This window comes from Anomalospiza imberbis, chromosome 6 (genome assembly GCF_031753505.1).
Source record: "Anomalospiza imberbis isolate Cuckoo-Finch-1a 21T00152 chromosome 6, ASM3175350v1, whole genome shotgun sequence".
Lineage (NCBI taxonomy): Eukaryota > Metazoa > Chordata > Aves > Passeriformes > Viduidae > Anomalospiza > Anomalospiza imberbis.
The window spans coordinates 36,485,680-36,511,751 of record NC_089686.1 but is presented as its reverse complement, the minus strand read 5'-3'; the positions used below and the strand labels follow the sequence as shown (position 1 = coordinate 36,511,751).

At 39.5% G+C, this 26,072-nt stretch overlaps 2 protein-coding genes across 4 annotated transcripts in view; one reads left to right on the top strand and one right to left on the bottom strand.

The window, feature by feature from the left end:
• The window catches only part of ZNF106 (zinc finger protein 106), a 40,139-nt gene extending 36,658 nt beyond the window's left edge, over window positions 1–3,481 (bottom strand). Inside the window, exon 1 of the mRNA XM_068193411.1 lies at window positions 3,314–3,481. The gene's annotated coding sequence lies outside the window, so the exon portion shown is untranslated. The remainder of the gene's footprint in view (window positions 1–3,313) is intronic.
• Window positions 3,482–4,686: 1,205 nt separating this feature from the next.
• SNAP23 (synaptosome associated protein 23) lies at window positions 4,687–23,601 on the top strand. Of its 3 annotated transcripts, none has more exons than XM_068193408.1 (8): window positions 4,687–4,789; window positions 12,584–12,689; window positions 13,174–13,215; window positions 14,488–14,536; window positions 14,994–15,111; window positions 18,460–18,612; window positions 19,161–19,305; window positions 21,781–23,601. In XM_068193408.1, the coding sequence occupies exons 2-8, from the start codon at window positions 12,633–12,635 to the stop codon at window positions 21,844–21,846; spliced, it is 630 nt and encodes a 209-aa protein (XP_068049509.1). In that variant the 5' UTR covers window positions 4,687–4,789; window positions 12,584–12,632; the 3' UTR covers window positions 21,847–23,601. The 3 variants fall into 3 exon arrangements, with proteins under 3 accessions (XP_068049509.1, XP_068049507.1, XP_068049510.1); XM_068193406.1 differs by having other exon boundaries at window positions 4,702–4,834; XM_068193409.1 differs by having other exon boundaries at window positions 4,767–4,795.
• Window positions 23,602–26,072: the final 2,471 nt, after the last annotated feature.

The window sequence follows — 26,072 nt, the reverse complement described above, 5'->3', positions numbered from 1 at the left end:
ACGGCTGGGATTTTTACAACATACAGGGAAAGTCTGCTGGAGATAAGGGCACCACAGAGAAGTATCTTAAACAGACCAGCACAGGCACAGAACACCTGGCAGGAACACAGAGTTTTCACTGACTTCTATTTTTATTTCATGTAAGTCTCAGGGCACAGACCAGAAGAACATATACACTTTAAGCCACAACCAAATTATACATAAGCAATGCTAACAGTTTCCTAATATAAAAAGTAAGTTTTCCTTGCTGTAAATCAAGATGATCATTTCTCTCTAGTGAAACTAAGTGCCTTCTTTCTATCTTTCTCATGAGAGCTTTTCACACACCAGAAGATTCAGGAGTATATTCTGTCCAAGCTGGAATGAAGAACTGTACAGCATTTTTGCTGTTTGCTGTCACTTAGAACACCTAAAATCCACATACCTGGAAAGCTTCTGTTTTCTCCCATACTCCCCATTTGGTTTAAGGCATATTCAAGTTTTGTTTTCTTCAGATGTTTCCTCAAACATCACATTTCCTGAACTTATTAAAACAGCTATTCCCCTTTCCAAACTGCCCAAAGCGCTTTAAAAGGATTGTTCAAAACCAGATGTAGTACTTCAGCTAACGCCCCTATGAGCACCCTTAGGAGCAGGGAGTTGTCTGTGTATCCCTACTACTATTACAGCCTCAAACACAATTCATAATGACTGAGATAGTGTCTTATTAAGAAACAACATAGTGATCCACAAGATGTGGGAAAAACAATCCAATTAAATTTTAGGTTTAAATATTTAAATCTAATAATTTAAATATTACTGTGACTTACAAAATAATTCACATCAGCTTATTCTGGTAACCTTGACTCACTTTATAAAGGGTCTTCACTTTACAGACCCTTGTAAGAATGACAGAAATACCCAACATTTCATTTTACACTTATTTCTGTAACATTAAGTTGTATCATTTTTTCCCCTTCCTAGGCTATTTAAGCTCATCATATCCTTCCCAAGTATTCATATGATGTCGCTTTCACGGATAACAAGTTAAGAACAAGGATCAAAAGCCACATCAAAACAGATTACTCTATACATCCTATCTACTGCAGTCCCACAGAAAAAGGTATGTAGCCTTGTCAAAATAACTCAGACTCCCCAATAAAGATCTGTATAGACACAAGAGAGCAAGCAGGGAGAGCATTCAGTAATTGGGCTTCTTCTATTTACAGTGTCATTACAGAGTATGAAGAATCACTGGAGGGTGATTTGAAGCACTCAAACCAAGGTACTCAAGTCACTCTTCAGTATAAACAGCTTTCATGCCAAGAAAATTCAAGTTAAGGATGTTAAATATTAAGATAGTAGTCATTAATGACCAGGTAATAGAAATACAGGGATCTGCCTGAATTATTATAACTCTGTAATGTAGTTTGTCCCAGGGCTGAACACCAGCAGCTCTACCACAATAGGATCAAAATGTAAAATAGTCTGGGACTTGATTAAAGAAACTCAAAAACCTTACATTACAAGTATGAAACACAGCTTTATAAAAACAAAGAAGTTACTTGTAAGGTATAGTATCCTCTTACTTGGCTAGAATCAGCTTGAGTCAGATAACACCTCAAATCTTATGACACCATCTGGTGGCAGAGTTCACAGAGGAGGATTACCAGATGTTAAAAAAACCTTTAACGTTTTAAATTTGATTCTGAGCAAATGTAAATTTTATTCTGGATATCTTATTAATTTTTTCTTTACAAGACAAGGTGGAAAGAAAATTGATAGAAAAATATTTCATTTTACTTAGATACTACAAGTTATATCTCTGTACACAATTTAGGCATGCATTTAGAGGATAGTGACTGCTGTTACTCTGTACTGGATTCACAGTCCTGCAGGAATTAAGATGTCTTTAGCTGACATCTCTTCACATATGTGACATTTTTGAACACAGGGAATAGAAGCTCCTTGAAGTTTGGTCACAGTGACCAAATGGACTTAGGTTACATGCAAACATAATTTGGGTAAAACCAATGTCTTGTTCCAAACTGAAAATGCCAGAGTATAGCACCTATTTAGCTAACTTTACATACAAAAATCAGTCATTAGTGGAACACACAAAGCAGTGCAAGTGCAGCTGCCTTTTACTGCCAGTTCAGCTGAAGTCAAGCAAGGACTTAAAAACCCAAAACACAATTCAATTGTTTTTAACAGGAGCTACTTCAGGATAGAAATCTATTTTCCAAGGTAAAAAGTTACAGAGACAGATGGCATTGGCCCTTAGAGCCTGCAGTAGTAATCCCAAATACTACAACACTAATGGGAATAAGCTTCTAAAATTAAGCAAAGCTATTAATCAAATTTTTGGAAGGCTTAAGTGTTTGGGGTTTTTTTAGGCCAGGATCTGTCAGTTCAGCAAAACAGCCAATTTCTTAAATGCAGTAATTCAGGTTTAACTGAAAGCAGTAGCAAATAACTGAAGAACAGCAATAAGCAACAGAGATATAGGACATGCAAGCCTGGAAACGCATGTTGAAAACAAAGTCCATAAATTCTCAATTCTCTTCTCTCTCAGGACACACCGCCTCAGAACCTATCTGCTCTTTAAAGTTGCACTTCATCAGGTGTAGAAGGGAAGGTGAAAAGGAAAGGTTTTTACTTGCATGAGAAGATTATTAACAAACTTCCATCAACAAACTATACTGAAGCGTGAACCTTAATCATTTATGCCACTTATATCCAATGTTTCATAAGCTTTTACAAATTGACATACATATGCACCCCGAGCAGCTCTTAATATAAGTTTGGATTTGAACTACCCCGTGTGCAATGATGAATGATTACTTGCAAACACCTCATATTTCATCATACTATTATGACTTGTTTCACGCTCTCCGTCCCACTCCTTTTAAGTTACCAGATACTTATCACTAAACTCATACATGCTTTCGCTACAACACATTTTTAGATATTTGCTTATGAGGAAGGCAGCTAAGCAACTCTGTACTCAGTCACACTTCATCCCCAGAAACACTTCTGTCAAGTATGAAGAGGCAGCAGGGCAGCTACACACCTGGGACAGAGTCCTCCGCCCTAACGAAGCTGTTCTACAGCAGGGCATCAAAGCATTAGGGGATGCTCACAAGGCAAAGCAAAGCGCATGCCCGCCCCAAGGCGAGATGCCCGCCGCCGCAGCCCCTCCCGGCCGGGCTCGCCCTGCTGCCCTCCACAGGTCGCCCACTCCGCCAGAGCCGGAGCAACCCCCATCGCCCCGGCCGCCACCGCTGCCACAGCTCTCCCCAAGCCCTGTGCTCCGTACAGCCCCAGTACTCACGGATCGCACCCCTCTCCAGGGCAGCGGCCCGGCAGCCCATTCCCCTGTGGGACCGAGGAGGCCCGGCCACCACGGCCCTGGCACCGGCGGCCCGCACGGCGCCCGCACCGGGCCCAGCCCGTAAGACCGCGCGCGGTTCGGCGGGGGCACAGCGCAGCCCACCAATGGGCCGGCGGGAAGGCGGCCGCGCTGCACGCTGGGGGACACGCCTGCGTGCCCGCGGGGCCTGCCGGGAAGCGCAGTCCTGGCGCCCGTGGACGGCCGACAGGCGAACGAGCTTCATGGCGAGGGCACCAGCACCGGCCAGCTGGGGGCATTTACCAACAGATAACGATAATAGAGGTTATTGTTGTTGTGTGTAAATACAGCGCTTTAAACACGCATAATGCTACGTGTTACCGCTCTACAAATCAGACGCTGCAGACGGCGGGTACCTCAGCAGCGAGACGCTGTGGGCATCACGCTGGCCAGGGCGGCTGCGCCTGGGAAATCTGCTCCAGGGGCGATTTTCACCGCAGGAGGAGAAGGGCGCGGGCTGTGCAGTGTGCAGTAAGCCTTACTCCACTGGGGCCTTTCACGAGGCCAAAGTCCACAGGGACTTGGAGCATCCCCAGATGCTGAGAGAGACGAGGGAAACCAAGACCCAGCTCTGAGATCCCAGCAGCAGTTTCACTGGAAGAGGGGACTTTAGGAGCCACGTAAGCTGATGCAGGCCCTGATGCTGTGAAAGCTACCGGCTGTGTTTACAGTGCTTACAGCCCTACAGCAGGTGCGGGATCTGACAGCAGCCTCAGAGAAGAACTTACCCACACCTGAGAAGGAATATACCTCAGGAAAGGCTGCGCGGTTCAGCTGCAAAGGATGATTGCGGTGGTTGCGAACAGAAGCTTTCCCTTTCTGCCCTCCTCTCCACTGGTGACAGAAGGGGGCTGACACTCATCGTCCTAGTAGAGAGTAATAACTGGAGAAAAACCCCACCGATACAAATAGGGCCGCTTCTGTACCGCGTTGTTTGTTGCCGCAGCTCCGGTCGGCACGGCCAGACCGCGGCAGCGCACACCCGGCACTGACACCCCGCACACCCCACACTTCAGGGGGAGGGAAGTAGGCGCAGCAGCCCTCGCGGGGCGCCAAGCTGGGTGTACACAGGCCGGTGGGTGTACACAGGCCGGTGGGTGTACACAGGCCGGTGGGTGTACACAGGCCGGTGGGTGTACACAGGCCGGTGGGTGTACACAGGCCGGTGGGTGTACACAGGCCGGCGTTCCCGCCCTCTGCCGTGTGAGGGCGCCGGGGGCGGCTCCTTCCCGCCGCCACACTGGGAGTCGTGGAGGAGCGGAGCGGGGCGGGGCCGGCCCCGCTTCCGGGGGCGGCGGTGACGCGCGGGGGCCGGCGCTCGGCGGCGGGGACGAGCGGGACATGGGAGCTTAAAGGGGTGGCCCGGCCCGGCGTGAGGGAGCGGCGGTGGCTGTGGCGGTAGGTGTGTGACGGGTTGGGCTTTGGCAGCTTGCAGTGCCGGGGGTGAGGCGGCAGGCTGTCTGTTCCGGTCCGTGTCCTCCCCAGCGCCCTGCGCGGGGCGGGCTGTGGCTGCCGGGGGCCTCTGTGGGGCGAGGCGGGCCTGGCCCGGTGCGGTGGCCGTCCTGTATCGGCTGTGCGGAGTAAGGGGGCGGCCGGGAATCCGGGCCCAGGTCCTCCGAGCCCCCGCCTCGGCTGTGTGCTGCGCCCGCCCCCCGTGTGCGGCGAGGCCTCGTGGGCTCGCCCCTACCGGCGGTGGCAATGCCGTGTCTAGGTGGTTTTTGTTTGCTGGGTGGGAGCCCGTGAGTTGCGCTGTTAGTAGCGTCCAGGAGAAAACCCACCTCTTGTTGATTCTCCTTTAGCTTATGTATTGTGTCTGCTGCCTTTAGACTAATCTGTAAAATGCTGTAGTGTTAATGTAGAAAACAATAAGAATCGAAGTGCTTCTTTCACTTGTACGTCTCGATGCCCTTGGTTCTTCTGGGAAGCTACTAATGAGTCAGCTTTATTTTTCGCTGTTTTCCCCTTTTTTCTCTTTCTGTTTCACTTAATGTGAAGTCAGCACGTGACTTGACACTCTAAGTAAACGACCTGAAGGAAGTCTGGAAATTTATTATGCAACTTCTCTAACTATTTGACTAACTTTTTTTTTGTTCCCTTAGAAAGGGTACTAGATGCTCAGTGTTTAGAACTAAGGGTGGTTTTTTACTTCCCTTTCATAAACAAAGATGATTCTGTGCTGTAGAGGGAACAGCGATGTAGGAAGGTGTTTAGGGACAAAGGAAAAGCCACTTGTGTTAACAATTGCTTGCTTGATTGATCTAATTGAGCACTTAATTGCTTACTGGCAGTCGAGTAGCTAGTCTATATGCCTGCCCTCCTCTGCTCTGCAGTTTTTGAAGTAGGCTATTATATAGTAGTTTGTGTCTTTAGGAGAAGTGGAATCGCTTACTGTCTTTAAATGGATCAAAGTTTGACTGTGAATTTGTATTGGCCAGTTTCTGATTTGGAGGAGGTTTCATGAGGCTTTTTCAGGGGCAAAAATGAGTTGTTGAGGTGAGTGTAGAACTGAACACACTGCACAGAGGAGGTGGCATTGGTAGCGCCTATTCTTTGTGCTATCGCCTCCGTGCAGTGTGTTCAGGAAGCTGATAAGGGAAAGCAGGAAGCATGCAGAGTAGTGTCTTGGTCGTGGGCCCTGGCCTCTTCCTCCAGGGCCACAGATGCTTTATTCATTTATCTTGTAGACATAATCATCTGGAGGAGTACATTCTGGTGCTGATACCTTGTGCCACCCTGCATTACCTGGGCTGAATTTCAGCTAACCAGCAAGTAGGATAGCTGTTTGTGTTAAGGAAGGGTTTGAAAAAAAGCAAGTTTTCTGTATTAGTTATATGAAGAATTTGAGAGAATAAAAAAACCTTCATCAATAAATACAAAGCTGTCTAATAAACTGTCTAATTTTGTTCTTTGTAAGCATGCACAGGAAATTATTACGTGACAATCACATATCTAAGAATATTGTTTCATGAATTTTTCCATCTTTTGGGGAAGGCAACAGCTCCCTTTACAAGAGAAGGAACTGAGAGCATCCGCAATCACCTGAGGCTGCACCAATTTACTGACAGCTAAAAATACAGCTCATGACATACTGGCTTCCAGTCAGTTGCTGCAACAGCTGGGTTGTATCACCAGCTAGTTCCTATCTTTGTGGTAAGAAGGCACAGACTGTATTTCTCAATCATACTTGTAGATGCACTGGATAGGCTATTTCCTTCTTCCCCCCAGTTTACAAGTTATAAGTGAAGGAGGAAGAGAAGTTTGTGATATTGATTAAAAGCATAACTTCACAGGAAAAGGGATATGTGCAAACAGAGGACCTTCAGATAGTGAGTAAGGAAGTAACTTATGGTCTGTAGCAAATGTAATGGATTTAGCCATTTCTGAATTGCATTCAAAATTCTGAAAGGCATTCAGCCTGTCAGAGGTACAAAACTACTGCTTGTCAGCCAGAGATGCTGAACAAAAATCTTATTCAGGGTGGGTTTGTGAAAGTGCCAGCAATCAAAACAATATTGATCTGGTGCAAGTAGACCTGTCTGGCTTTAGGAAACTTGTCACTTTTTTAGCCTCTCCCTGTCCAGATGTGGATATTGTAATTGGAGTTGAATAAGCACTTTATCAGGCCTTGTGGCACCCTGCAGTTAATTTAAATTTATAAAGATCAGTAAAGGTTTTGAGTACTTTGGACAGCACAGCCTTAATGTGCTGTGACTGTCATAAAGCAAGGAATTAAATTTTCTTTTTTCCTAGAGAAAATAAGCATTAGAATTGCTTCCCAGCTAAGTGCTGAAGAAAAGCACATTTAGGTCGTGTAACTTGTCTACTATAGCTTTCATTACCATGGAAGTGCCTTATATATATAAAAGTGCTTTTATATACATATGTAAGTCCTAGAAGATTATTGGTATTGAAAAAAAACTTGAAAATGCTGTGCAAAGTCACTGTTGTAATGGCTTTTGAAACTTGTTTGACTTGGAAGCTGAGTGTGTTGGTATAAATAGCTGGCTTCCAGTTGGCAAGTAATTCTGAATGAAAATGAAAACACTTGTAAGAAAAAGTGGCGCAGTGGAGTATTTTAGGCCAATGAGAGACAACAAAAAATATTTCATGTTAATTTTTTACAGTGTGCTCTGGGAAGGTAGGTGGCAGAGATGATTGTTGTTGCTGGCTGCGTACAGCAATGCTTTATTCTTGAGTGTCTTTCCATTCAAATGTTTTATTACCTCTCCACCAGAGTTTTTAATGTGCCTATAGTCAGGAAACCAGCCAGTGAACTGCTGTTGCATGAAGTGATACTTCCGTAGCTTTCTGATCACAAGCTGGTATTTAAACCTGGGGACATGGTCAGTCAGGTCACCATGGGTGTTCCTAACGCTGAATTTGCTCCTCTTGCACTGTGAAAGGTCTGCCTTGGCAGATGTTAGCTCCCAGTTCAGTAGCTGGGGTTGGGACAGAATTCAGTGCTTGGGACTGATCCACCACAAGTGTGGCAGTGTAAGCAGTGCTTTTCCCAAGCCAAAATTTGCACTGTAGGCTCACAGGATCACCCTCCTGCTAATAGAGACCTAGCCATAGCTCCCATCAGTCTGTCACCTTCCAGCTTTTTCAAGTTAGACAAAGAACCCACTAAAATGCTTCAGCTGCTCTGTGAGTGTTGATTAACAAAATCAAGATCTCTAAGCCAGTGATGCTTTGAATGGATCATGATAAAATCACCCCAAAAGTGCTCGTTATGTCGCTCATTATTTTGCAATAACCTTTGCTTTGTCTTTTCAGTCCTTTCCAACCTAACAACTTCACATAGGAGAGTGAATAGAAAGGTTTTCAGGGTTTTTGGAGCCATGACTAAATGGATAGTAAGTGGAAACAAGGCTGTGCACACATAAGTTTGTTTCCTCTTGTCCAGGAGATAGAAGTAATATAAGCTAAATCCATCCTCAACTGGCTTGGGTGGCAATGTCATAGTTATGATATGTGTTATGGTGATGAACTTACAGGATGGCTTAGCCCAACAGGAGTAGTCTTGTGAAGAGATCTAAAGCTTTAGGTTGGAATTGGAATTTCAAAGAACTCTTTCTATTTTGCACAGTCTCCCAAATAAAGCATGGCAGTAAAAATTTGCTGGCTGTGCGTTTATTTCCTTGCTGCTCTGGTTTCTCAATGAATCTTCCTTTTTATAAGGCAGTGATAGTTAAGATAATGAATGTGTTGTAATCTGTTTCCTAGTAGAAAAGTTTAACGAGCCCAGTTACCTCAAGAAAATACATTTTTGTAGCAAGTTTAGTTTTGCATACTCTCCAGGTATCAGGCCTTCCTATGAAAGGGGCAGAAGGGGAGTTGAACTGAAATGTGTTTGACTGAGCAAATACTGCAGAAAACTGATAAAAGAAAGTAAACAAAGCTGACATCACATCCTTCCTTAAAGAAGTACTGCTTTTTCTTAAGGAACCTTAGATTCTTGTTTAAAGCTTGCCCATCTAGAAAGAAAACTAAAAATAGTCGAATGTTATGATTATGAAATCTTTGTAGGCTGCTGTCATTTTCTTTTCTTTACTTTGGTTATTTTGTGGCTAGGATTTTTTAAATGGTAGGAGAGAGAAGGTGAAGAAAATAGACATTGACCATCAATGTTGAATGCTTGCCTTAGCAAATATTATTGTAACAAACGTTATCATAGCCATATCAAGTCTTTTCTCTCTGTATATTTTGTCTTTATTGTGTAATCTTAGTGCCTTATAAGTAATTTTGCCATATACCATTAACATTGAAGCTAGATACCTCAAAGGATCTAGTTTCTAGGATCTTTATGATTCTTAGGCAGAAAGATGGGTAAATGAGTGAGTATCCTTTTGGTATGTATGTATACTGTATTCTGTTGGAACAGCTGAGTTACTTCAATACAAATGGCCTCATCTGGACTGTTAAAATTTCTTTTGAGGTATCTTGCATGAAAGGCACCAGCTATGTTCAGCTATTCCACTTAGGCCTGCAACTATTGTGTGTGTATTTACATCTTCAGAAACAGCCTATTTTGGAAATGTTTTGTTTGTTTACAAACACACAATTAGTTTTGTGTGCTTTTTGGTAATATTTCTAAACAGCTGTGTGGTGGGAAATTTTTAGTCCCTAGAGAATGTGTTTTTCTATTCTGCCTTATGGCCCTAATTGCCACTGCAGAGCTACTGTGTAGGTTGTGTCTGTGCTTACAAAAGCAATGCTGCAAACTAATAGGAATAAAACTATGGGTTTTTTTGAGTCTAATGCATTTGGCTTAGATGTTCAACTTTAAACAGATGTTATAATCACTAATTTTGAAGAGCATGCTTGCTTATGCCTGCCTTAATAAGGAAATCTTAATATGTCTTGTTTTACATACTCTAATGGCAATGTCTGAAAAGTGAAGGTGCATAAGCTTGCTGGGAAGTCTAGAGAAAGAAAAAAATGTTCTGTCACTTTTCAGTGACATAAGACCTCAAGAAATTATCAGAAAAATTCAGCAAATATCTGAACCCTTTATCTATGATAAAAGGTTGTCAGAACATTTCTCTCAACCAGGTGTTCTGAATAGTTTTACTCACACAGGTAATTTATCCCTGCAATTATATGAGCCATCACTTTAAATCATGGTTTCATCTCACAAGAGGCAAAGCACTACAGGTGTCCAAATATAAGCATCAGAAGATAAGCACTTGCATAACTCAGCTTTGAAGAATCCTGAAAGGAACCTTTTTTCCCCACTGTGTTGGAAGGATTTTTTTCTCCACCCTTGAAGCTGTATTTCTTGATTGTTAGGTCAATTTATAAACAGTTTCAAGACCAAATACTATTAATTTAGGGCAAAAGTGAGTGGAATGCTGTGCATTTCTATAGAACTTCTTGCTGGCTGGCACTGGAGCTTCTCGGGAATATGTGAGCAAGCTAGGGGAACACAAAGCCTGTCTGTCAGCTGTTGGAACTGGTTTGCTGATGACACAAAGCTGGGAGGAGTGGCTGACACCCCAGAGGGCTGTGCAGCCCTTGAGAAGGACCTCGACAGGCTGGAGAGGTGGGCAGGGAAGAATTGTCTGAAATCCAGCCAAGGCAAATGCAGGGTCCTGCACTGGGAATAATAACCCCAGGCACCAGCACAGGCTGGGGGCCGACCTGCTGGAGAGCAGCTCTGCCAGGAGGGACCTGGGGGTTCTGGTGGACAACAACTGAGCCAGCAGTGCCCTTGTGGCCAAGAAGGCCAGTGAGAACCTGGAGTTCATCAGGAAGAGCATTGCCAGCAGGTCCAGGGAGGTGATCCTGCCCCTCTGCTCAGCCCTGGTGAGGGCATATCTGGAGTGCTGTGTCCAGTTCGGGGCTCCTCAGTACAAGAGAGACATGGAGCTCCTGGAGTGGGGCCAGCAAAGGGCTACAAAGATAATTAAGAGACTAGAGCATCTGTCTTACGAGGAAAGGCTGAGGAAGCTGGGGTGCTCAGCCTTGAGAAGAGACAACTGAGAGGGGACTCATCTGCGTCTATCAGTGTCTCAAGGGAGGGTGTCAGAGGATGGAGCCAGGCTCTGTGCAGTGATGTCAAGCAATGGGACAAGAGGCAAAGGGCAGAAACTGATGCACAGGAAGTTCCACCTGAAAAAGCTTCTTTACTGTGCAGTGACTGAGCACCAGAACAGGTTGCCCAGAGACGTTGCTTAATCTAATTCAGTGAAAATAGGTACTTTACTCCCTGCCCCAGGTTTACTGGTCCTTAGGTGTGCAAATCAGCTTGAAGGGCGTTCCCAAATTCAAAGCTGGGACTGTCTCAGATAGACCTTGTGAAAGGAGCTTGAGCCTATGAATGAAAGATAATTCACTGATTATGCACTGAAATTGGACTACTGAAAACAGAGTTATTTAGAGGCTTTGTGCGATATAATTCTTTTGAATGATATCAAAAACTAACTTGCATTGACATCTACTTTAGAGAAATCTCCTAGAGCCATAGTCTCAGGCTATGCTAGGTGCTGAAGAACAAAGCTGCTGAAATATTCTTTAAATCTTGAAGAATTTCAGCTGTAATGGATTTAGGTGTCTTGATTTCAGTTCACCATCAGAGTTATGCACACTTCCTCTGAAGAGCTGTGGGGTAACAGCTGGACAAATCTGCATAAATTTACCCTCCTAGGAGCAATTACTTATGTTATATATTCTAAAATACTGATCTTATAAAGGAAAATGAGTCAAGTCAAGCAGGATGTTTGGAATTATATCTGTGAGTAACATGAACTTAATTGCAAGCTACTCATGTGAAAGATCAAGGATTAGATGAAAATTAAGGGGGAAAATTTTGGAGGGAAAAATATCCTTATTTCTCAGGTTATGTGCTATTTTATTAAATTCTCGTATAGTCTGTGAGTTCTGTTTTCCAGTTGCTGGGAGTGCTGGCTTTATTACCATTCCTCCAACAAAAATGCAGACTCTTAGCTCTGAAAAACCTGTCTCTGATAGGAATACACTTATTGATGGGATAGCTAATTCATCTTGTATTTTAGGCAAAATATATATCTTCTGTTTTTAGCAAAAAGTACATCATGATGTTTTGGAACTTCAGTTATGACCCTGTGCTTATTAGAAAATGATTAGATTAGAAAATGTTTGCTACAGTTGCAGACATACCAGTTAAAACCTTTGTGGATCCTTTTGCATTTGATGATTTCAGCATACAATAACAACAACCATTTCTAGAGTGTTACTTAGGGTCATTTGAGGTGGTGTTTCGTCTGTGAAAATGTTTCCTCTTTTTCTGGCAATTGAAATTCCGCAATGGAAAGAACACTTAAAGTTTATACTAATAAATTAAATGTTTTAATTTATTTCTAGATTACTGGGCAAACTAATGTGTTTTTCCAGCATGGAGAAGTTTATTATTTTAAGACCTGATTTCCTGGTTTTTACCTAACTAACCACAGAATTTTTTCAAAGATGTTTAGGAAGCTAAATCTTGGAAAGAAAACTGCTTCATATACTGATTGTTCCTATATTTCTTTTAGCACCTCAGTTAGGTCATATCAGCTGAATAATTATTTTAGTGTCTTCTAGTCCTAATGAGATGTTTTACTATGCAGAATGAAATGTACAGGCTCTTATTCTTTGAATTGTCTTCTACTTTCAACTTAAAATACTGATGAAAGTATAATTCTGATGCTTACTTGGTATCTGTTATTACAGGGGGAAGGTTCTCTTTAACGTGATTACTTACAAGTAGTATTTCCTCATCATGGATGAGCTATCACCTGAAGAAATTCAGCTGAGGGCCAACCAGGTCACTGATGAGGTAAATGTTATAGGAAGACATCTGGGATTACAGTATATGTCTGACAAGATTAGAATACCTTTTAAAAACAAAGACAGGATAATGATTCTGCAAGGTTCTAGCTGAAGTTTTAATTTTTCACTTTAGTTGGTGAATACTGGAGTGAAGACTACTCCTAAAGAATAAGAATGAATTTTAAAGTCACTTACTTAACTGAGTACTGATCACTCAGTCCTGATTACTGATATGATAAAATTTGGTTACCTACAGCATTGTTAATCATATTGATACGTCATGTCTTTCTTATTTAACTAAAACTCATTTGAATATGCTATCTTTATAAGACTTTCCAATGGGATAAGAAAAATAATAGCAAGGATACATAGACAAGGTGATGAACCTTTTGTATAGTATTACCTTACTACAATGATCTGGCAGAGAAGACTTCCAGACACTGATGTATATACAAGCAATTAATGCACTCATTTTAAAATTCTCTTTCTAGTCTTTGGAAAGCACAAGGAGGATTCTTGGCTTGGCCATTGAGGTAAGAAATTTTTGAATTCTCTGGATTTATTAAGTATAGAAAGTATAAAACCTGTAATTTTAAACAGTTTTTGTCTTTCTCAAGACACACACTTCATCATTAGAAGTTGCTGCTTTAATTCAGTAGTAGCATTAGAATGACATAACCTTCATGATTTTCACATTCTGTCAGATTACAAAAGAATCAATATCCTTTTTACCTGTTTTAAGCAAAAGGATCTGATCTCCAAATGCTACAGATTAGTTGTAAAAAGTCTTCTGATGGTCAGTTGTCTTTGGCTGCTGCAAAATTTGCTTTCATGACATCTTTCAGCTGTATTTCAGCTCACTTGTCTATGAACAGTGGAAATGTTTCACTGCTGAGGACAGTAGGGCTCAGCTGGATGGAGTAGTAGAGTATGACTGCTCTTGGTTCAAACAAGTAATTCTACATACATCTTCTTACAATCTGTTCATCAGTTTTAACTGATAAGAAAACTCTTAACACCCTTTTTCTGTGATTTGAAACAAATCTGTATTTTGGGTTTATCAAAGTGAAGTTGTATGAGGAATCTACTCCCCTGCACAGTTCTGTCTTGCTCAAGATGCTGCTGTTATCAGTGAGGCATTTGAATCACTGTTGAATGAGGCATTTGAATTCACCTGATGAATACTTCACACACAAGTGTTAAGTACATGTCATGAGCCAACATAATTTCTCTTGGTGTCATAGTTTGCTGATTCATTCTATGCTGCCAGTTTATAGTAAAGCATGGGTGCCACTTGCATGCTAGATTCAAGACTGAGCCAGCAAAGAGCTCTGCTCTAGTATATTCCTCACTGCTAAATTCTTAGAAATGGTTTTGCAGGCTTTGTTTTGCTTGCTTTCATTCTGGCTGCCAGGACTAAAGGCTTTGTAAGCCCTTTTGAAGGATGTAGGGATGAATGAACCAAATGCTAGTTCTCAAAATGAAGCACAGCTAGATTTACTATCTAGCTAGACATTGTCACAGTTCAATCTGAGTATTACAATAAATTTTGTCATCTTGTTGTAATGTAAGAAAAACCTAACAAAAATGCCATAAAACTACACTAATTGAGATAGTGTAGCAGGTAAGGTGCTTATCAGCCTAACTTAGCTTGTAATTTGAGACTTCTAATAGCTTTACTAAGAAGTTATTTTAAGTATAGTGTTTCATTATAAACTTGGTTGGATTATCAAATTTACTATGCAGACCTTCTGATTTTGCACTGCAGTCTCATTTTATATCTGCGACTTAATTTCTTTCTGCAGTCCCAGGATGTTGGCATCAAAACTATTACTATGCTGGATGAGCAAGGAGGTAAGTTCTTCCATAACACTAAAAATCAATATTAGAATGTAATGAGTGTAAGAAAAGAAAGATGATAGACGAGTTGTTGCTGAAACGAAAAGCTTATTTGAAAGTGTAGTATTTAAAAAAGGTTTTAAAGTAGTTGAGAGGTAATAATAGTTACAATGTAATACAGCTCTGCTACAGAAGCTGCTTTTTTTCCCACTATGGCATGAATGTAACTAGCTGCATTTATTCTAAAATAGCAACAGAAATGCTGCTCTAAAGATGGGGAAGATATTTGCAAAATAGTAACCAAAACACTCATTAAATGTCTTTCCTGCCTTCTATGATTTTTTTAAGAAAGAAAAAAGTCAATAATCTTCATATAAAGATAGAACTGAAACTTGTTCCTGCTATAAGGAAATGTTAACTTTCCCCACCTTCCCCAATTCATGTTTAGTCAGGTTACTTGTTTCTCTTCTAGAACAACTAAATCGTATAGAAGAAGGCATGGACCAGATAAATAAGGACATGAGAGAAGCTGAGAAGACACTGACAGAGCTCAACAAATGTTGTGGGCTCTGTGTCTGTCCTTGTAACAGGTAAGTTATATTGGTACTTGGGTCTGGAGTCTAGAATATTCCCAGTATCTACTGTACCAGGAAATATTAACTAATAAAAGAGCTAATTAAAAAATGCTGAATCTCTACCAAAGTTGATTGTGTTGGTTTGCAGACCTGCATCCTTTTAAAATTGTATGAGAGTAACTGAAGCTTACTTGTATCTAACCATACATTGTGCCCCTTTTACTATAAATATAGCATCCTGCACAGTTGTGTCCTAATCTCTTTAAGGCTTCTATTTAGTAGCAGACTATCAATGTCCATGCAAATGAGACCAAACTGGACTGCAAATAGCTATATGTGTCTGTGTGTTAGAAATTTGATTACAAAAATCATTTTTTCACAACAATACTTTTGTACTAATTTAAAAGCAAGACAACTTATTCATGCTTTAGGCAAGGTGAGAATAGGAGAACAGAGCAGACACTAGTGTTGAAGCTTTAATCTTTTCACTAGTAACTGCATAAATTCTTGCAGACCTGCTTCACAGTGCCTTTATAACATCAGTGTTATGGCTTGCCATATCTAAGACAGTTGAGTAATCCAATCTTTAGTATGGCACTTGATTTGTACTTTTAAACAAGTAAACAGCCTGAACAATGTCAGAATTATTTTTGATGGTGTCCTAGCTTTAGCTTTAAGCAGTAAAGTACCAAATTGTTTGTGTTAATTCCATTTGATCATAGCCCTTCCAAATGAAGGAAGCATAAATTGAGCATGGTGACTGAAGTGAATAGTGTGTGCATTTGTTGGTTTTTGCTCTTTAGCATGAGCAAAATCAATTATCATTCAATGGAGAAGTAGCAGAAGTTTAGGTAAAAATGCCTTGGAGCAGCTGAGTCTACTTAACCAACAGAATAGTACTTTAAGGGTCATTTAGGATAGATATGAATGTGACTTCTAAGGCTGAAAGTCTTAGTGCTTTAGTCCCTGAAAATGCAGATGTCCTGACTTCTGGATAGGTGTGCTTACTGCTCTATATTAGTTGGCTCAAGCTGGTGGACTTTGAGCATTTTGACACACTCAGTCTTTGTTTTCTGTAGTTGATAGTCTTATTTCATTGAAGCTAAGCAGCTTATTGACACTGAGCAAGCTCAGAATTTGTGAACTCTTGTGGCACTCCAAGTACACAGATAATAAGGACAGAAACAGTTGTGTACCAAACTGGACAGTAATATACAGAAAAAATGGGTAAGTAGAGGGCAGCAATGAAAGAGTGAGTATCTTTCATATATCTACTGGTACACCAACCCTTTTTTCAATGTCAGATTTGTCAACCAGTTACCTCCACAGCTTTTCATATTTTTCATAAAAGCATAAAGCTAAATAAGCTAAATTGGAGCACTTACTGAGTTATTGGGGTTTTTTGAAATTTCTCCTAGGTTTAAATTATTTATAAAAGCTTTGTGAAAACAAAAAATACTGGCAGTTCTGTTATACAATCTATGTACTATTAACAATTTACCTTTTTGTTGATCTTTACTACTTTCTTCTCCATTCTCTCCTAACACTGATGCTTGCTTTCTAAAAATGAAGACTAGGATAAGAAGCTGTATTGACTTAAACTGGTGAAAGTGGATTTTAGGACAAGGTCAGTGTTAGTAGTGCAGATGCGTATTTAACCAGCTGTCTGAAGTGATGTTTGTTGCATTTGTGCTTGCATGCGCATGATGTTTGTCTGCATGTGGTTCTCCTTGTGATTGTGCTGTTTTGTAATACTGACATGAATAGAAAACATCCATTACTACAGAGTATTATTAGCTGTGGAAATGGTGAGCAGCTGCTTGAGCCATTGCTGGTTTGACAGGTTGTGTAAATTGCCTTAGTTTTGCAGAAATGAAACTTGAGAAATGTGAATGTATAGTAATTTGAAAAACAGCTCTTAAAAGCAGCTGGTGAGAACTTTTCTTCTTAACTGTGCATATTTTGAACAATAATTCTCTCTGGCTGTCTACTTCACAGGTGCAACTAGTCTTCAGGCCACTTCTCTTTTGTTAATAAAGTCCTCACAGTTGCCTCTGGCACCCAAGACTTTGATCCTCCAGAAGCAAATCATACAAAGATCTCTTCTGGTTATGGCTTTAGTATTAGTGAGATTAAAATATAACGCTCAATCTAGTTGCAATAAATGTAGAGATCTTTAGGCCTGTGTGTGTACAAGGAGCTAGAATTGACTAGTTTTGGTTTCTTCAGGGTATTTTGGGTGCAATATTTCCATTATGAATGGATAAATTATTATATTTTTCCCCTCAATATATTTATTCTAGATTATGTCTTAAAGGTCAGATCCTACAAGAACTAATTTCCTATATTGAATACATAAACACCAGTAGAATGAAGGGGAATATTTGTTCATTACAGCTAATTTCACAACTCTTCAAACATATAACATCCAGGTTTCTGAAAAGGCACTATATCTCTAGAAATTGACTGCCTGTGATTGCAAAGTTAGATGTATTGAGACACTACAGATTTCCCTTCACAGGTGTCTAAAGAAGCAGAAAAATGGCAGTGTCTGGATTATCTAGCTTAAACCTAAAAATGCCACAAAGCAAGGTGAACGTGAGAATATTCTCAAAATAAGTTCGTCATGATTCATGAGAACAGACCTCAATTTAGATAAGTTTATTTTGTTAGGTTTTCTTCCCCTCGTGCTTTTGTGGCTCTGTGATTCTTGAGATTGCTTTGTGTCAGTATGCTTTCTTTTTTTTCTCCTATGAATTACATGGAAAAAGTATAATGGTAAGTTGGTTTATTGATTTAATGGAGTTAGTACAATTAAGTTGCAGAATGAACTACTTAAACATGATTACTGTTTGTTCATAATCAAAGTTAACATGAGGAACATTCTGTTGCCAAGTATTTTTTTTAATATTTGATTAAAATAGTAGCAATTAACGGTTTTCCTGCATAGTATAGGTATTTGCTGGAGGGAATTTTTTGCATTCATCCTCATTTCTTCCTGAAAGGTAACTAATCTTGTCTCTGGAATAATTCCTGTTATAAGTGCAAGTCTATTTTATGATAGGGTAAGCTTTCCTGTGACTGTCATAAGCTTCTGTCCTCTGATAAAGTATTGCTTTAAGCAAATTACTGTTCTTTGATTAAAGCTTAAGAGCAAAGTAATTACTGTCCTTAGAGTAACTCAGTTGTGTTTGTACTATCAAGATACAAGAACTTGTATTATATAGACAAAGTTTTAGCTGTACAAAATGTAATCTCTTTTGGGCACAAGACAAATGTTTCTGAAAAATCTGGATTAATACTGAAAGTCAGGAAGCCATATTTCTGATGTAGTGGCTCAGATTTTTTATTTTTATGGTGTAGGGCAAAGAACTTTGAGGCCAGCAAAGCATACAGAGCAACCTGGGGAGATGGAACAGAGAACTCAGCAGATCATGTGATATCCATGCAACCAAGAAGTATAAATCAGCAGCAGCCTCAGACTTCTGGAAGACCAAGTGGTGGATATATTACAAGGTTTACTAGTTCATATTACTCAATTTCAAATGCACAAATCCTGTTACTAGTTGTCAGCTTCTTTCAGATGCATTTTAGGTCAAGTTGCTAAATAGAAAATTTTACTGTTGTTTGGAGGAATTGCTGTGTCTTAGAGAGGAGATGGCAGATACGTTCAGTATTGTAGTGCTCATCCTACACTTTTTTTTATGTAGTGGTGGTATGGTCAGTCTGTTTCTGATGTGAGAAATATAAGGCTTAGTATTCGGTTATTGAGGAGACTTAAAAATATCAAGGTCTATTACTGTCATAAAGTATATTTGAGAGAAACTCACATCTTAAACTTGAAGTAACTTTTTTAATTTTTAAGGCTATTTTTGTAGTAGTGGCTAGCTTAGCACTCTTTTTTCGGTGAATGCTTGCTTGAAATACAGGGAGTTTTTTAAAAAAGGGAAAAACATACCTTTGTTTGAATGCATAGTGCAACAGTCAAGTTCTACTAGAGTAAATCTACGCTAGATAAAAGCAAGTTCTTGATTCTTGAAACATGGTCTTAATTATTTGAACAGGATAACCAATGATGCCAGAGAAGATGAAATGGATGAAAATCTTGCTCAAGTTGGAAACATTCTTGGGAATTTGAAAAACATGGCTTTGGATATGGGCAATGAGATTGATGCCCAGAATAAGCAAATAGACCGGATAAATATAAAGGTAAATGTCAAAGGTGTTCAATCTCAATTCAAAGGTTAACTCAGGTTATTAGGAATGTGCTCACTGTATTTGCAGCAAATATGCGGTAAGGTTATGCCATCCTCTAGGTTGCAGTGATTGAACAAGAGATACACCTTGATACATATAGGGTATATAGGTTAAAATTCAAATGCTTGAGTGCCAGGAAACCTAAATATACAGCACAGATTACTACTTACTCTGAAAATTAATAAACTTCATGGGATCAAAAGTACAAACATTTACTGGAGATATATCTGGGAGATTGTTGCTTGCAGGAAATTTTTTTCTTGTGGTAGGGAATAGGTATTTTTAACAATAGCAAGGGTTTTCTGGAATTCCTAGAAAGTCACTATAATGAATGTAAAGTAAAACACAAGTTAGTCATTGCCCTAATTCTTGTGGACAAATTAATATTGGACCTGGGGAGACTTTGAAATAATGGGAGTTTGTAGGTGCATGGGGAAATAGTCTGCACATTAAGTTAGTTATTGTAACTTCCTTTTTTATATATAATTTCATTACTTAAGTGTTAGCGTCTCCAAACAGATTAACCAAATATAAATATATTTTGGGGAGGTTTCCTTCAAAGGGCAGCTTAATGAGAATGCCAAGTCTATTTTAGAAATGTCCATATTCTGAAATGAGTAGAAGTTATTTTATAGGCATCCTAGTTGAGGAAAGGAAAAAAACCCTCTAATGAATAGCATATATTAAAGATTTCAAAAAGTAGAAGTAAACATTGATTACTGTGAAATTATAGTATTAAGACAAAATGGGATTTTAAAAATCTCACTGCAATGTTGCAATAGGGTTAAAAGCAAGAGGAACAGAATTCCTCTGATTTGACAAAAATGCTGGTTGCACCTCAGCAGCTCAATTTTGTCTAGTAATTTAGTATTGATAAGGCAAATCAACATGATTATATGGAGGATACCTTAACTGTTCCCTGAAACTGCACATCTGATTACCATGTTAAAAAAGTCAGTTTGAAGTACACTGGAAAATTTCTTGGAGTTTAAAATGAGGTGTGAAATTCTTATAATTTTTAAAGCAGACTGAAAACTGCCTGGTCAAATAAACAGCAAGTGGGAATTACTGTTTTTAGTTATAGTGTTTCCAGTAAATTCAAGCATCTCTTTTGGCCTGATGCTCTTTTGGTTTAGTGATTTGAATAAATCTCACTGATCAAGTCTTCCTAATTATTAAAATATGGTGTATACAAGTTAGAATTGCTTTGCAAACCAGAATAAAAATGAAAGTTCAATTCCTGGCTTTGAGACTGGCAACTTGTCTCAGGATATTTAAATTAATCCTTCTATGCTGATAACTTCTTAAATGTAGTGAACCGTATGGAAACCAAACCAAATGTTGTCTTGTAAATATCCAAACCATATCATGTAAAGAAACAAAGAGCTGCATGAAGCTTAACTTCAAAATATAATTGATACTTTTTTTAAGAATTCTGACTCACCTGGGAAATAGACTTGACTGGGTGACTTGGTAGTATTAGGCAAGACTCCTAGTCTGAAGAAACCCATAATGAAACTTACATTACTGGATTTTTTTTAGAAGAAGATCTAGTAACTAGATTAGTGTTTCCAAAGTGTTGTTAACAGATTAGAGCCTCCCTTTTCTATAGCAGGTTTTTGTCCCTCCCCTCCTCTTGATCCGAAAGGCAGGAAGGAGGGAATGGGAGGTTAGGACTTGAACTGCAAGTGTGGTCTGCCCAGCCCATTTCAAGACATGGGTGTGAAATGGCTAATACTTGGCACAGGTTGAGCTTCTTTAGGAGTTCCACTCCTAAAGGTGAGGCAGAGGCTGGTTTTGTGCTTATTACACTTCCTGCACATTGCCCACAGCACACTGCATAGCTGGGGAATTACTTACAAACTCCTTATCATACCTTGCAGTAAAACTATATTTTGATATTTGTTCAACCTAGATACTGTAACCTGACTTTTGATGCTTTAAACAATAATAAAATCTAAAGCTTGTTTTTAAAATACCATATTGTTACAGCACTAGTACATTGGAGGGGATGTGAATGAAAACTATGAATTAAAATAAATCATACTTCATGCCCATAGGCCTAGTTTTGACTATTACTTCTAGTTCAGAGCAGTCTTGTTGCTCTGTAGAGGTTCATAAGATGTCTAAACACTGTGAGAGAATTTTTATTCCCTTGTTTTGTTAACATGCTTCCTGACCAGCTGAGGCAAGCTGCTGTGTTTTGAAAGTCAGCTAAAGAGTAAAACATTTTTTTCTTGGTTGTTTCTGCCAAAATTGACAGCATATGCTGTCTAGGGGAAAAAAATTACTTCCAGCATACAGAGGTTGCTCCCCTTCTCTCTACCACAATGATGATATCTTGTGATTCAGAAGTTCATGTCAGTTTGAATTTTTAAATTGTTTTGCATCCAGTCTGCAAATGACCTGTGAATTTCTCTCTTTCAGGCTGATACAAACAGGGAACGCATTGAGCAAGCGAACATCAGAGCCAAGAAACTAATTGAAAATTAAAGCCTGCTGTCATTGTTCAATGACAGCCTCTCCAGCTGCAAGCCACCATATTCATGGATCTGTGAAACTTCTATTCTGAAATTAGAGGGGCTGGGACAAATGAAGCAGTACCCTTTCTGTAGGGATTAGTTTTCTTTCATTGCTTCATGTAAACATGGCCTTGACTCCAAGAAAGCAGCCAACTTCCTTCTACTCATCTGCCTTCACTTTCTTTAAACTGCTCAGGGCTAAAAGTGTTAGGGCTTTGAGAATCTTCTTGCATGTTTGATTCCTCTTCCCAGTTGTTTTTGGTTTGTTTTTTTTTTTTTTTTTTTCCCTCCTTTCCCCTGCACTGGAGATTCAGTCCTTTATTTAAGTTGAACAAGCAGGGTAACCTGAATTCACAGTTGTGGAAAGTTGGAGAGGGCACTTTGCACTGTTTGAAATACCTCATAAGTTGAGTGTCTTCACTAAAATAGGGACTAGGTGAATGTTGTCTGATTTGTATCTCTAGCATCTAACCATAGTTTTACAATCCAAACCACATGATTGGTTTGGAGTTGAATTTGTGGATCACAGAATTGAAGAGGCCCATTACTTACAGCTTGTGGGTTGAGGGCTTTTAAACACTTCCTAACCACATGAACTGTAAGGTAATGGTAACCAGAGGGATATACAGGTTTCCATTTCTTTACTGTAAATTGACATCAGTTTGGAGGCCATGACTAATCATGGTGCATTGTTCTGATTGTATTTGTTGTGTGTATATACACATCTGATCTAAGCCCCATGCACACAAGTAGAAGAAGATAAAACTGTCTCCCTAAGGTATTTATTTGATGGAAAATTTTACACCCCTCATCTAAAAGCTAACTTTAAAGTGTGTGAATGAGGCATCTGAACTGCAAGAAACTGAGTAGAAAAGCATGCAGTTTGCTTGCATCCCATATCTTATTCTCTTTTGGCCAGTTTTCACTGGAGTTCAGATTATGCCTTTCTCCAGTGCAAAATAATGGTTGAGATCTGGTGCAGAGTTTGCCCTCAGCAGTGACTTTGGGGGTGCTTCTAAAACCTACCAAAACCAGAGAAGCTTACTGTGAAACTTCTTTGTCACAAGTCTGGAGGAAGCAGTAGCTATTTATGAACCGTATGCTAGTTCGAAATAAACTAGTGCTAAATAGATTCCTGACTGGTTTATTATTGCAGACTTTCGGACTGGCAATTGGAAATATTATATATCCAAGTTGCTTGCAAATAAAAAGTTCTTACTGTTTTGCAGAATAGCGGTGTTTCTTACCAGGTGAAGTAAACCACTCTCCTGTGAAGAAAAATAGTTTGATTTTACTGTAATATAAAAAGATTTTCTTGAAATGATAATAATTCAACTCTAAGTGACTTAGATTATTTTAACTCCACCCAGCAATATATTTTGCCTATTTTAAAGTTGAAAATGATGCTTTGGATTTACCTGGGATACTCAGTGTTGGATGGCAAAAATCTTCAAACCAAATTGATTGGACAAATAATTAAAAGAAATAGCATTACGGGGCGCTTTTTTGAAGGACAGTCCACAAATGCCCTGTAGCCACTAATATTGAATCACAGAGTCAGAGATTACACCAATCTGCCAAAATGCGGGACAGTGTTTAAGTGTTCTATTTTCTTTTTAGTAGAAACACAGTCAGTGTTACCAGAATATTTTCAGTTGGCTCCCAGGACAGCTTGATAATTAAAGAAAAAAGAACCAAAACCAACAACCACATGCACAAAACCCCACAACAACCCACCAAACAAAAAAACCCCAAACAACTGACCAAAGGATGGGGCAGCTGCATGTAAAAATAGGCCAGTGGCAGTTTGCCTTATGTGAATAAGGTAAAGTCATTTTTAGGGGACTAGATACTTGGGTAGTGTGGGTTGGCTCCTCTCTAGCTTCCTGTAATTGTTGGAATGCTAATGAATTTCAAAAGCTCACTAGCTTCCCAATTAGTAAATGAAGATAATGTGCTTAAAAATGCAAATAGCAAAGAAGTACTTTTAAGAACATAGTAAACTTTGAACAGCCACCTGCATAGGGACTTTGTATGCCCTTTTTTCCTTCTTAAAAACTTCAGATTAACTTAAGGAATATTTGCTGCTAGTTGTGAAAGCAAATGTCTATGTTATTTAATTATGATTGTCTCCTGGAACAGAAGACTGAAGTGGTTACCTTATTCTGCTTACACAGTGCAAGCCTGCTCTGTAGCATTTGGACATTCCAAACATCAGAATGTTCTTCTCCCTTGCTGTTGCAAGTTCTTGTCCTTGACTTGCCTAATCTCTAACAATAAATGAGCATGTTGGCCAATAAAATGCTGTGATTGGTGTATTAAAACTGTAATATTGCAGTGAATACCACACAAATTCTGAGACTCTTGAGTATTATCTGAGTATTGCTATTTTCTGATGCAGCAAGAGCCAAATCTGTGAAGGAGTTGGTGCCTTTATGTTAGTCAAAAGCAGTTTGCTTCTTGGATGTCTTACTGTTGTCTATAGAACAGATGCTTAATTTCCATATCTATGGTATGAAATCGACACTTGTACATCTTTGTATGTCTAAATGCTATTAAGAATGAAGGTTTACAGTTTCTGCTTTTGATTGTTAAACTTTATATTGTGCACAAAAAATACATACTTTTATAAGTGAATGTGTTTTAAAACTGTTTTCTCTAGAAATGTCTTTGTTTAGTTTCCTGTCCTTGAAAAACTTGGCAGAACTAGTTGCTACTATGCAACTAGGAAGTTCCTCATCTATTTTTATTTCACAGAAATCCCAGTGTTAAAAAAACAATAGGTGTGGTTGGGAGGACAGGAATATTGTGATCTTTAACACTCCGGTTTTGATCCCTGCATAATGTGGACTATGAACTGTGTCCATCTCTTCTTTGAAAGACCATGACATACATGGGAGGATGATAAAGGAACAAAGTAAAATAACTTAAAACTTATTAGTTAAGTATTGGTAGCAAATGCCTAGCAAGTAACTAGTCCAGTAGATGAAATGATTTAATCTACTGCAAATGCAATTTCATTTGTGAGGCAATTTAAATTGTATTTTCTCTCATGCCACAGCCTCAGATTCCCAAAACATTCTTAAGGGGAAGGAGGTATGGGAGGAAATAAAGACTTTTGTTGATTTGCAACAGTTCTGAGCTGCAAGAGAGACTAGCATACCTGGGAATTGCTTGAAAGAAGTATTTCTAATATACGATCTAGTATCTACCAGTAACTAGGAACACCCTGCTTACATTACTATTATGAGGAGGCAGCACATGTCCCATGGCTATCATATTGGTTTTTTTTCCTGCAATTTCAATTCTTCTGTTTCTTTTTTTTTTTTTTCCCTTTCTTTCCTGATTGTAGGTATTTCAAAGGGAATAATTTTGGCAAGTTTTGGTCTATTTCCCTACACCCAATTTCATCTCAGTACAATTGTTTGTAGTCACTCCGTTTCACATTTTCTGGATTTTTCAATTTCAGTTTTGATTGACCATATCTCCTTTCTGGAATGTTTGTTCAATTCTGTTCTCTGATTTCAAGATTTCATTCCCTTTCCACACTTTAAAGACAATAATTGGTAAATTCAAGCTAGTCTATTCCTTGATAAAAGGCAGCTTTTTAGCAGAGCAGTAACTGTACTATGAACTGCAGCACGCACTGCTTGCACAGCTACTTGTAGAACTTGCCTCTCCGAAGGCTGTATGGTGAAACAACTCACTGTTCACACCATACAATGACCTGCAGTTGCTAATTCACCTTTGCTGTGCTTCAAGCAATGCAGTGTCTAAATGCTGGTGGAATAGATGGATGAAATGTGCGTCTTACTGCAATGGAAAATTAGAGAGCAGGGGCTGTAGGTCTGAAAAAAAAAACAAAAATTGTTTATATTGTTACCTAGGGTAATGTTCTACCTCAGTAATTCCAAAATTAAAAAGCTGTGAGCATAATTGTGCATGGAAATAAAATTGGTTTATAGCTTCATTTGTTGCAGGTTTGGGGTGATGAGAAGGGAAAACAGGAAGTCCCAATATAAAGCTACTAGTAGGCTGGAGTCCTGAAATGCCTAGAACAGCATTCTGCTGTGTGACTTTGTCACAGTTCATTGCTGTGAGTTAAAACAGGCAAGGCATCAGCCAGCTATTTTTTCCTTGCAACAGAAATAAGTCTTCCTCTGTTCTGGAACAAGATTAGTTAATTAGAAGTAACTC

Bases quoted from the DNA above. Each gene is read 5' to 3' on its own strand.
- SNAP23 (XM_068193408.1), top strand. From the start codon at position 12,633: ATGGATGAGCTATCACCTGAAGAAATTCAGCTGAGGGCCAACCAGGTC. The intron at 14,537-14,993 runs GTAAGTTCTTCC...TTTCTCTTCTAG, and splicing joins TATGCTGGATGAGCAAGGAG to AACAACTAAATCGTATAGAA. The intron at 15,112-18,459 runs GTAAGTTATATT...TTTATGGTGTAG, and splicing joins TGTGTCTGTCCTTGTAACAG to GGCAAAGAACTTTGAGGCCA.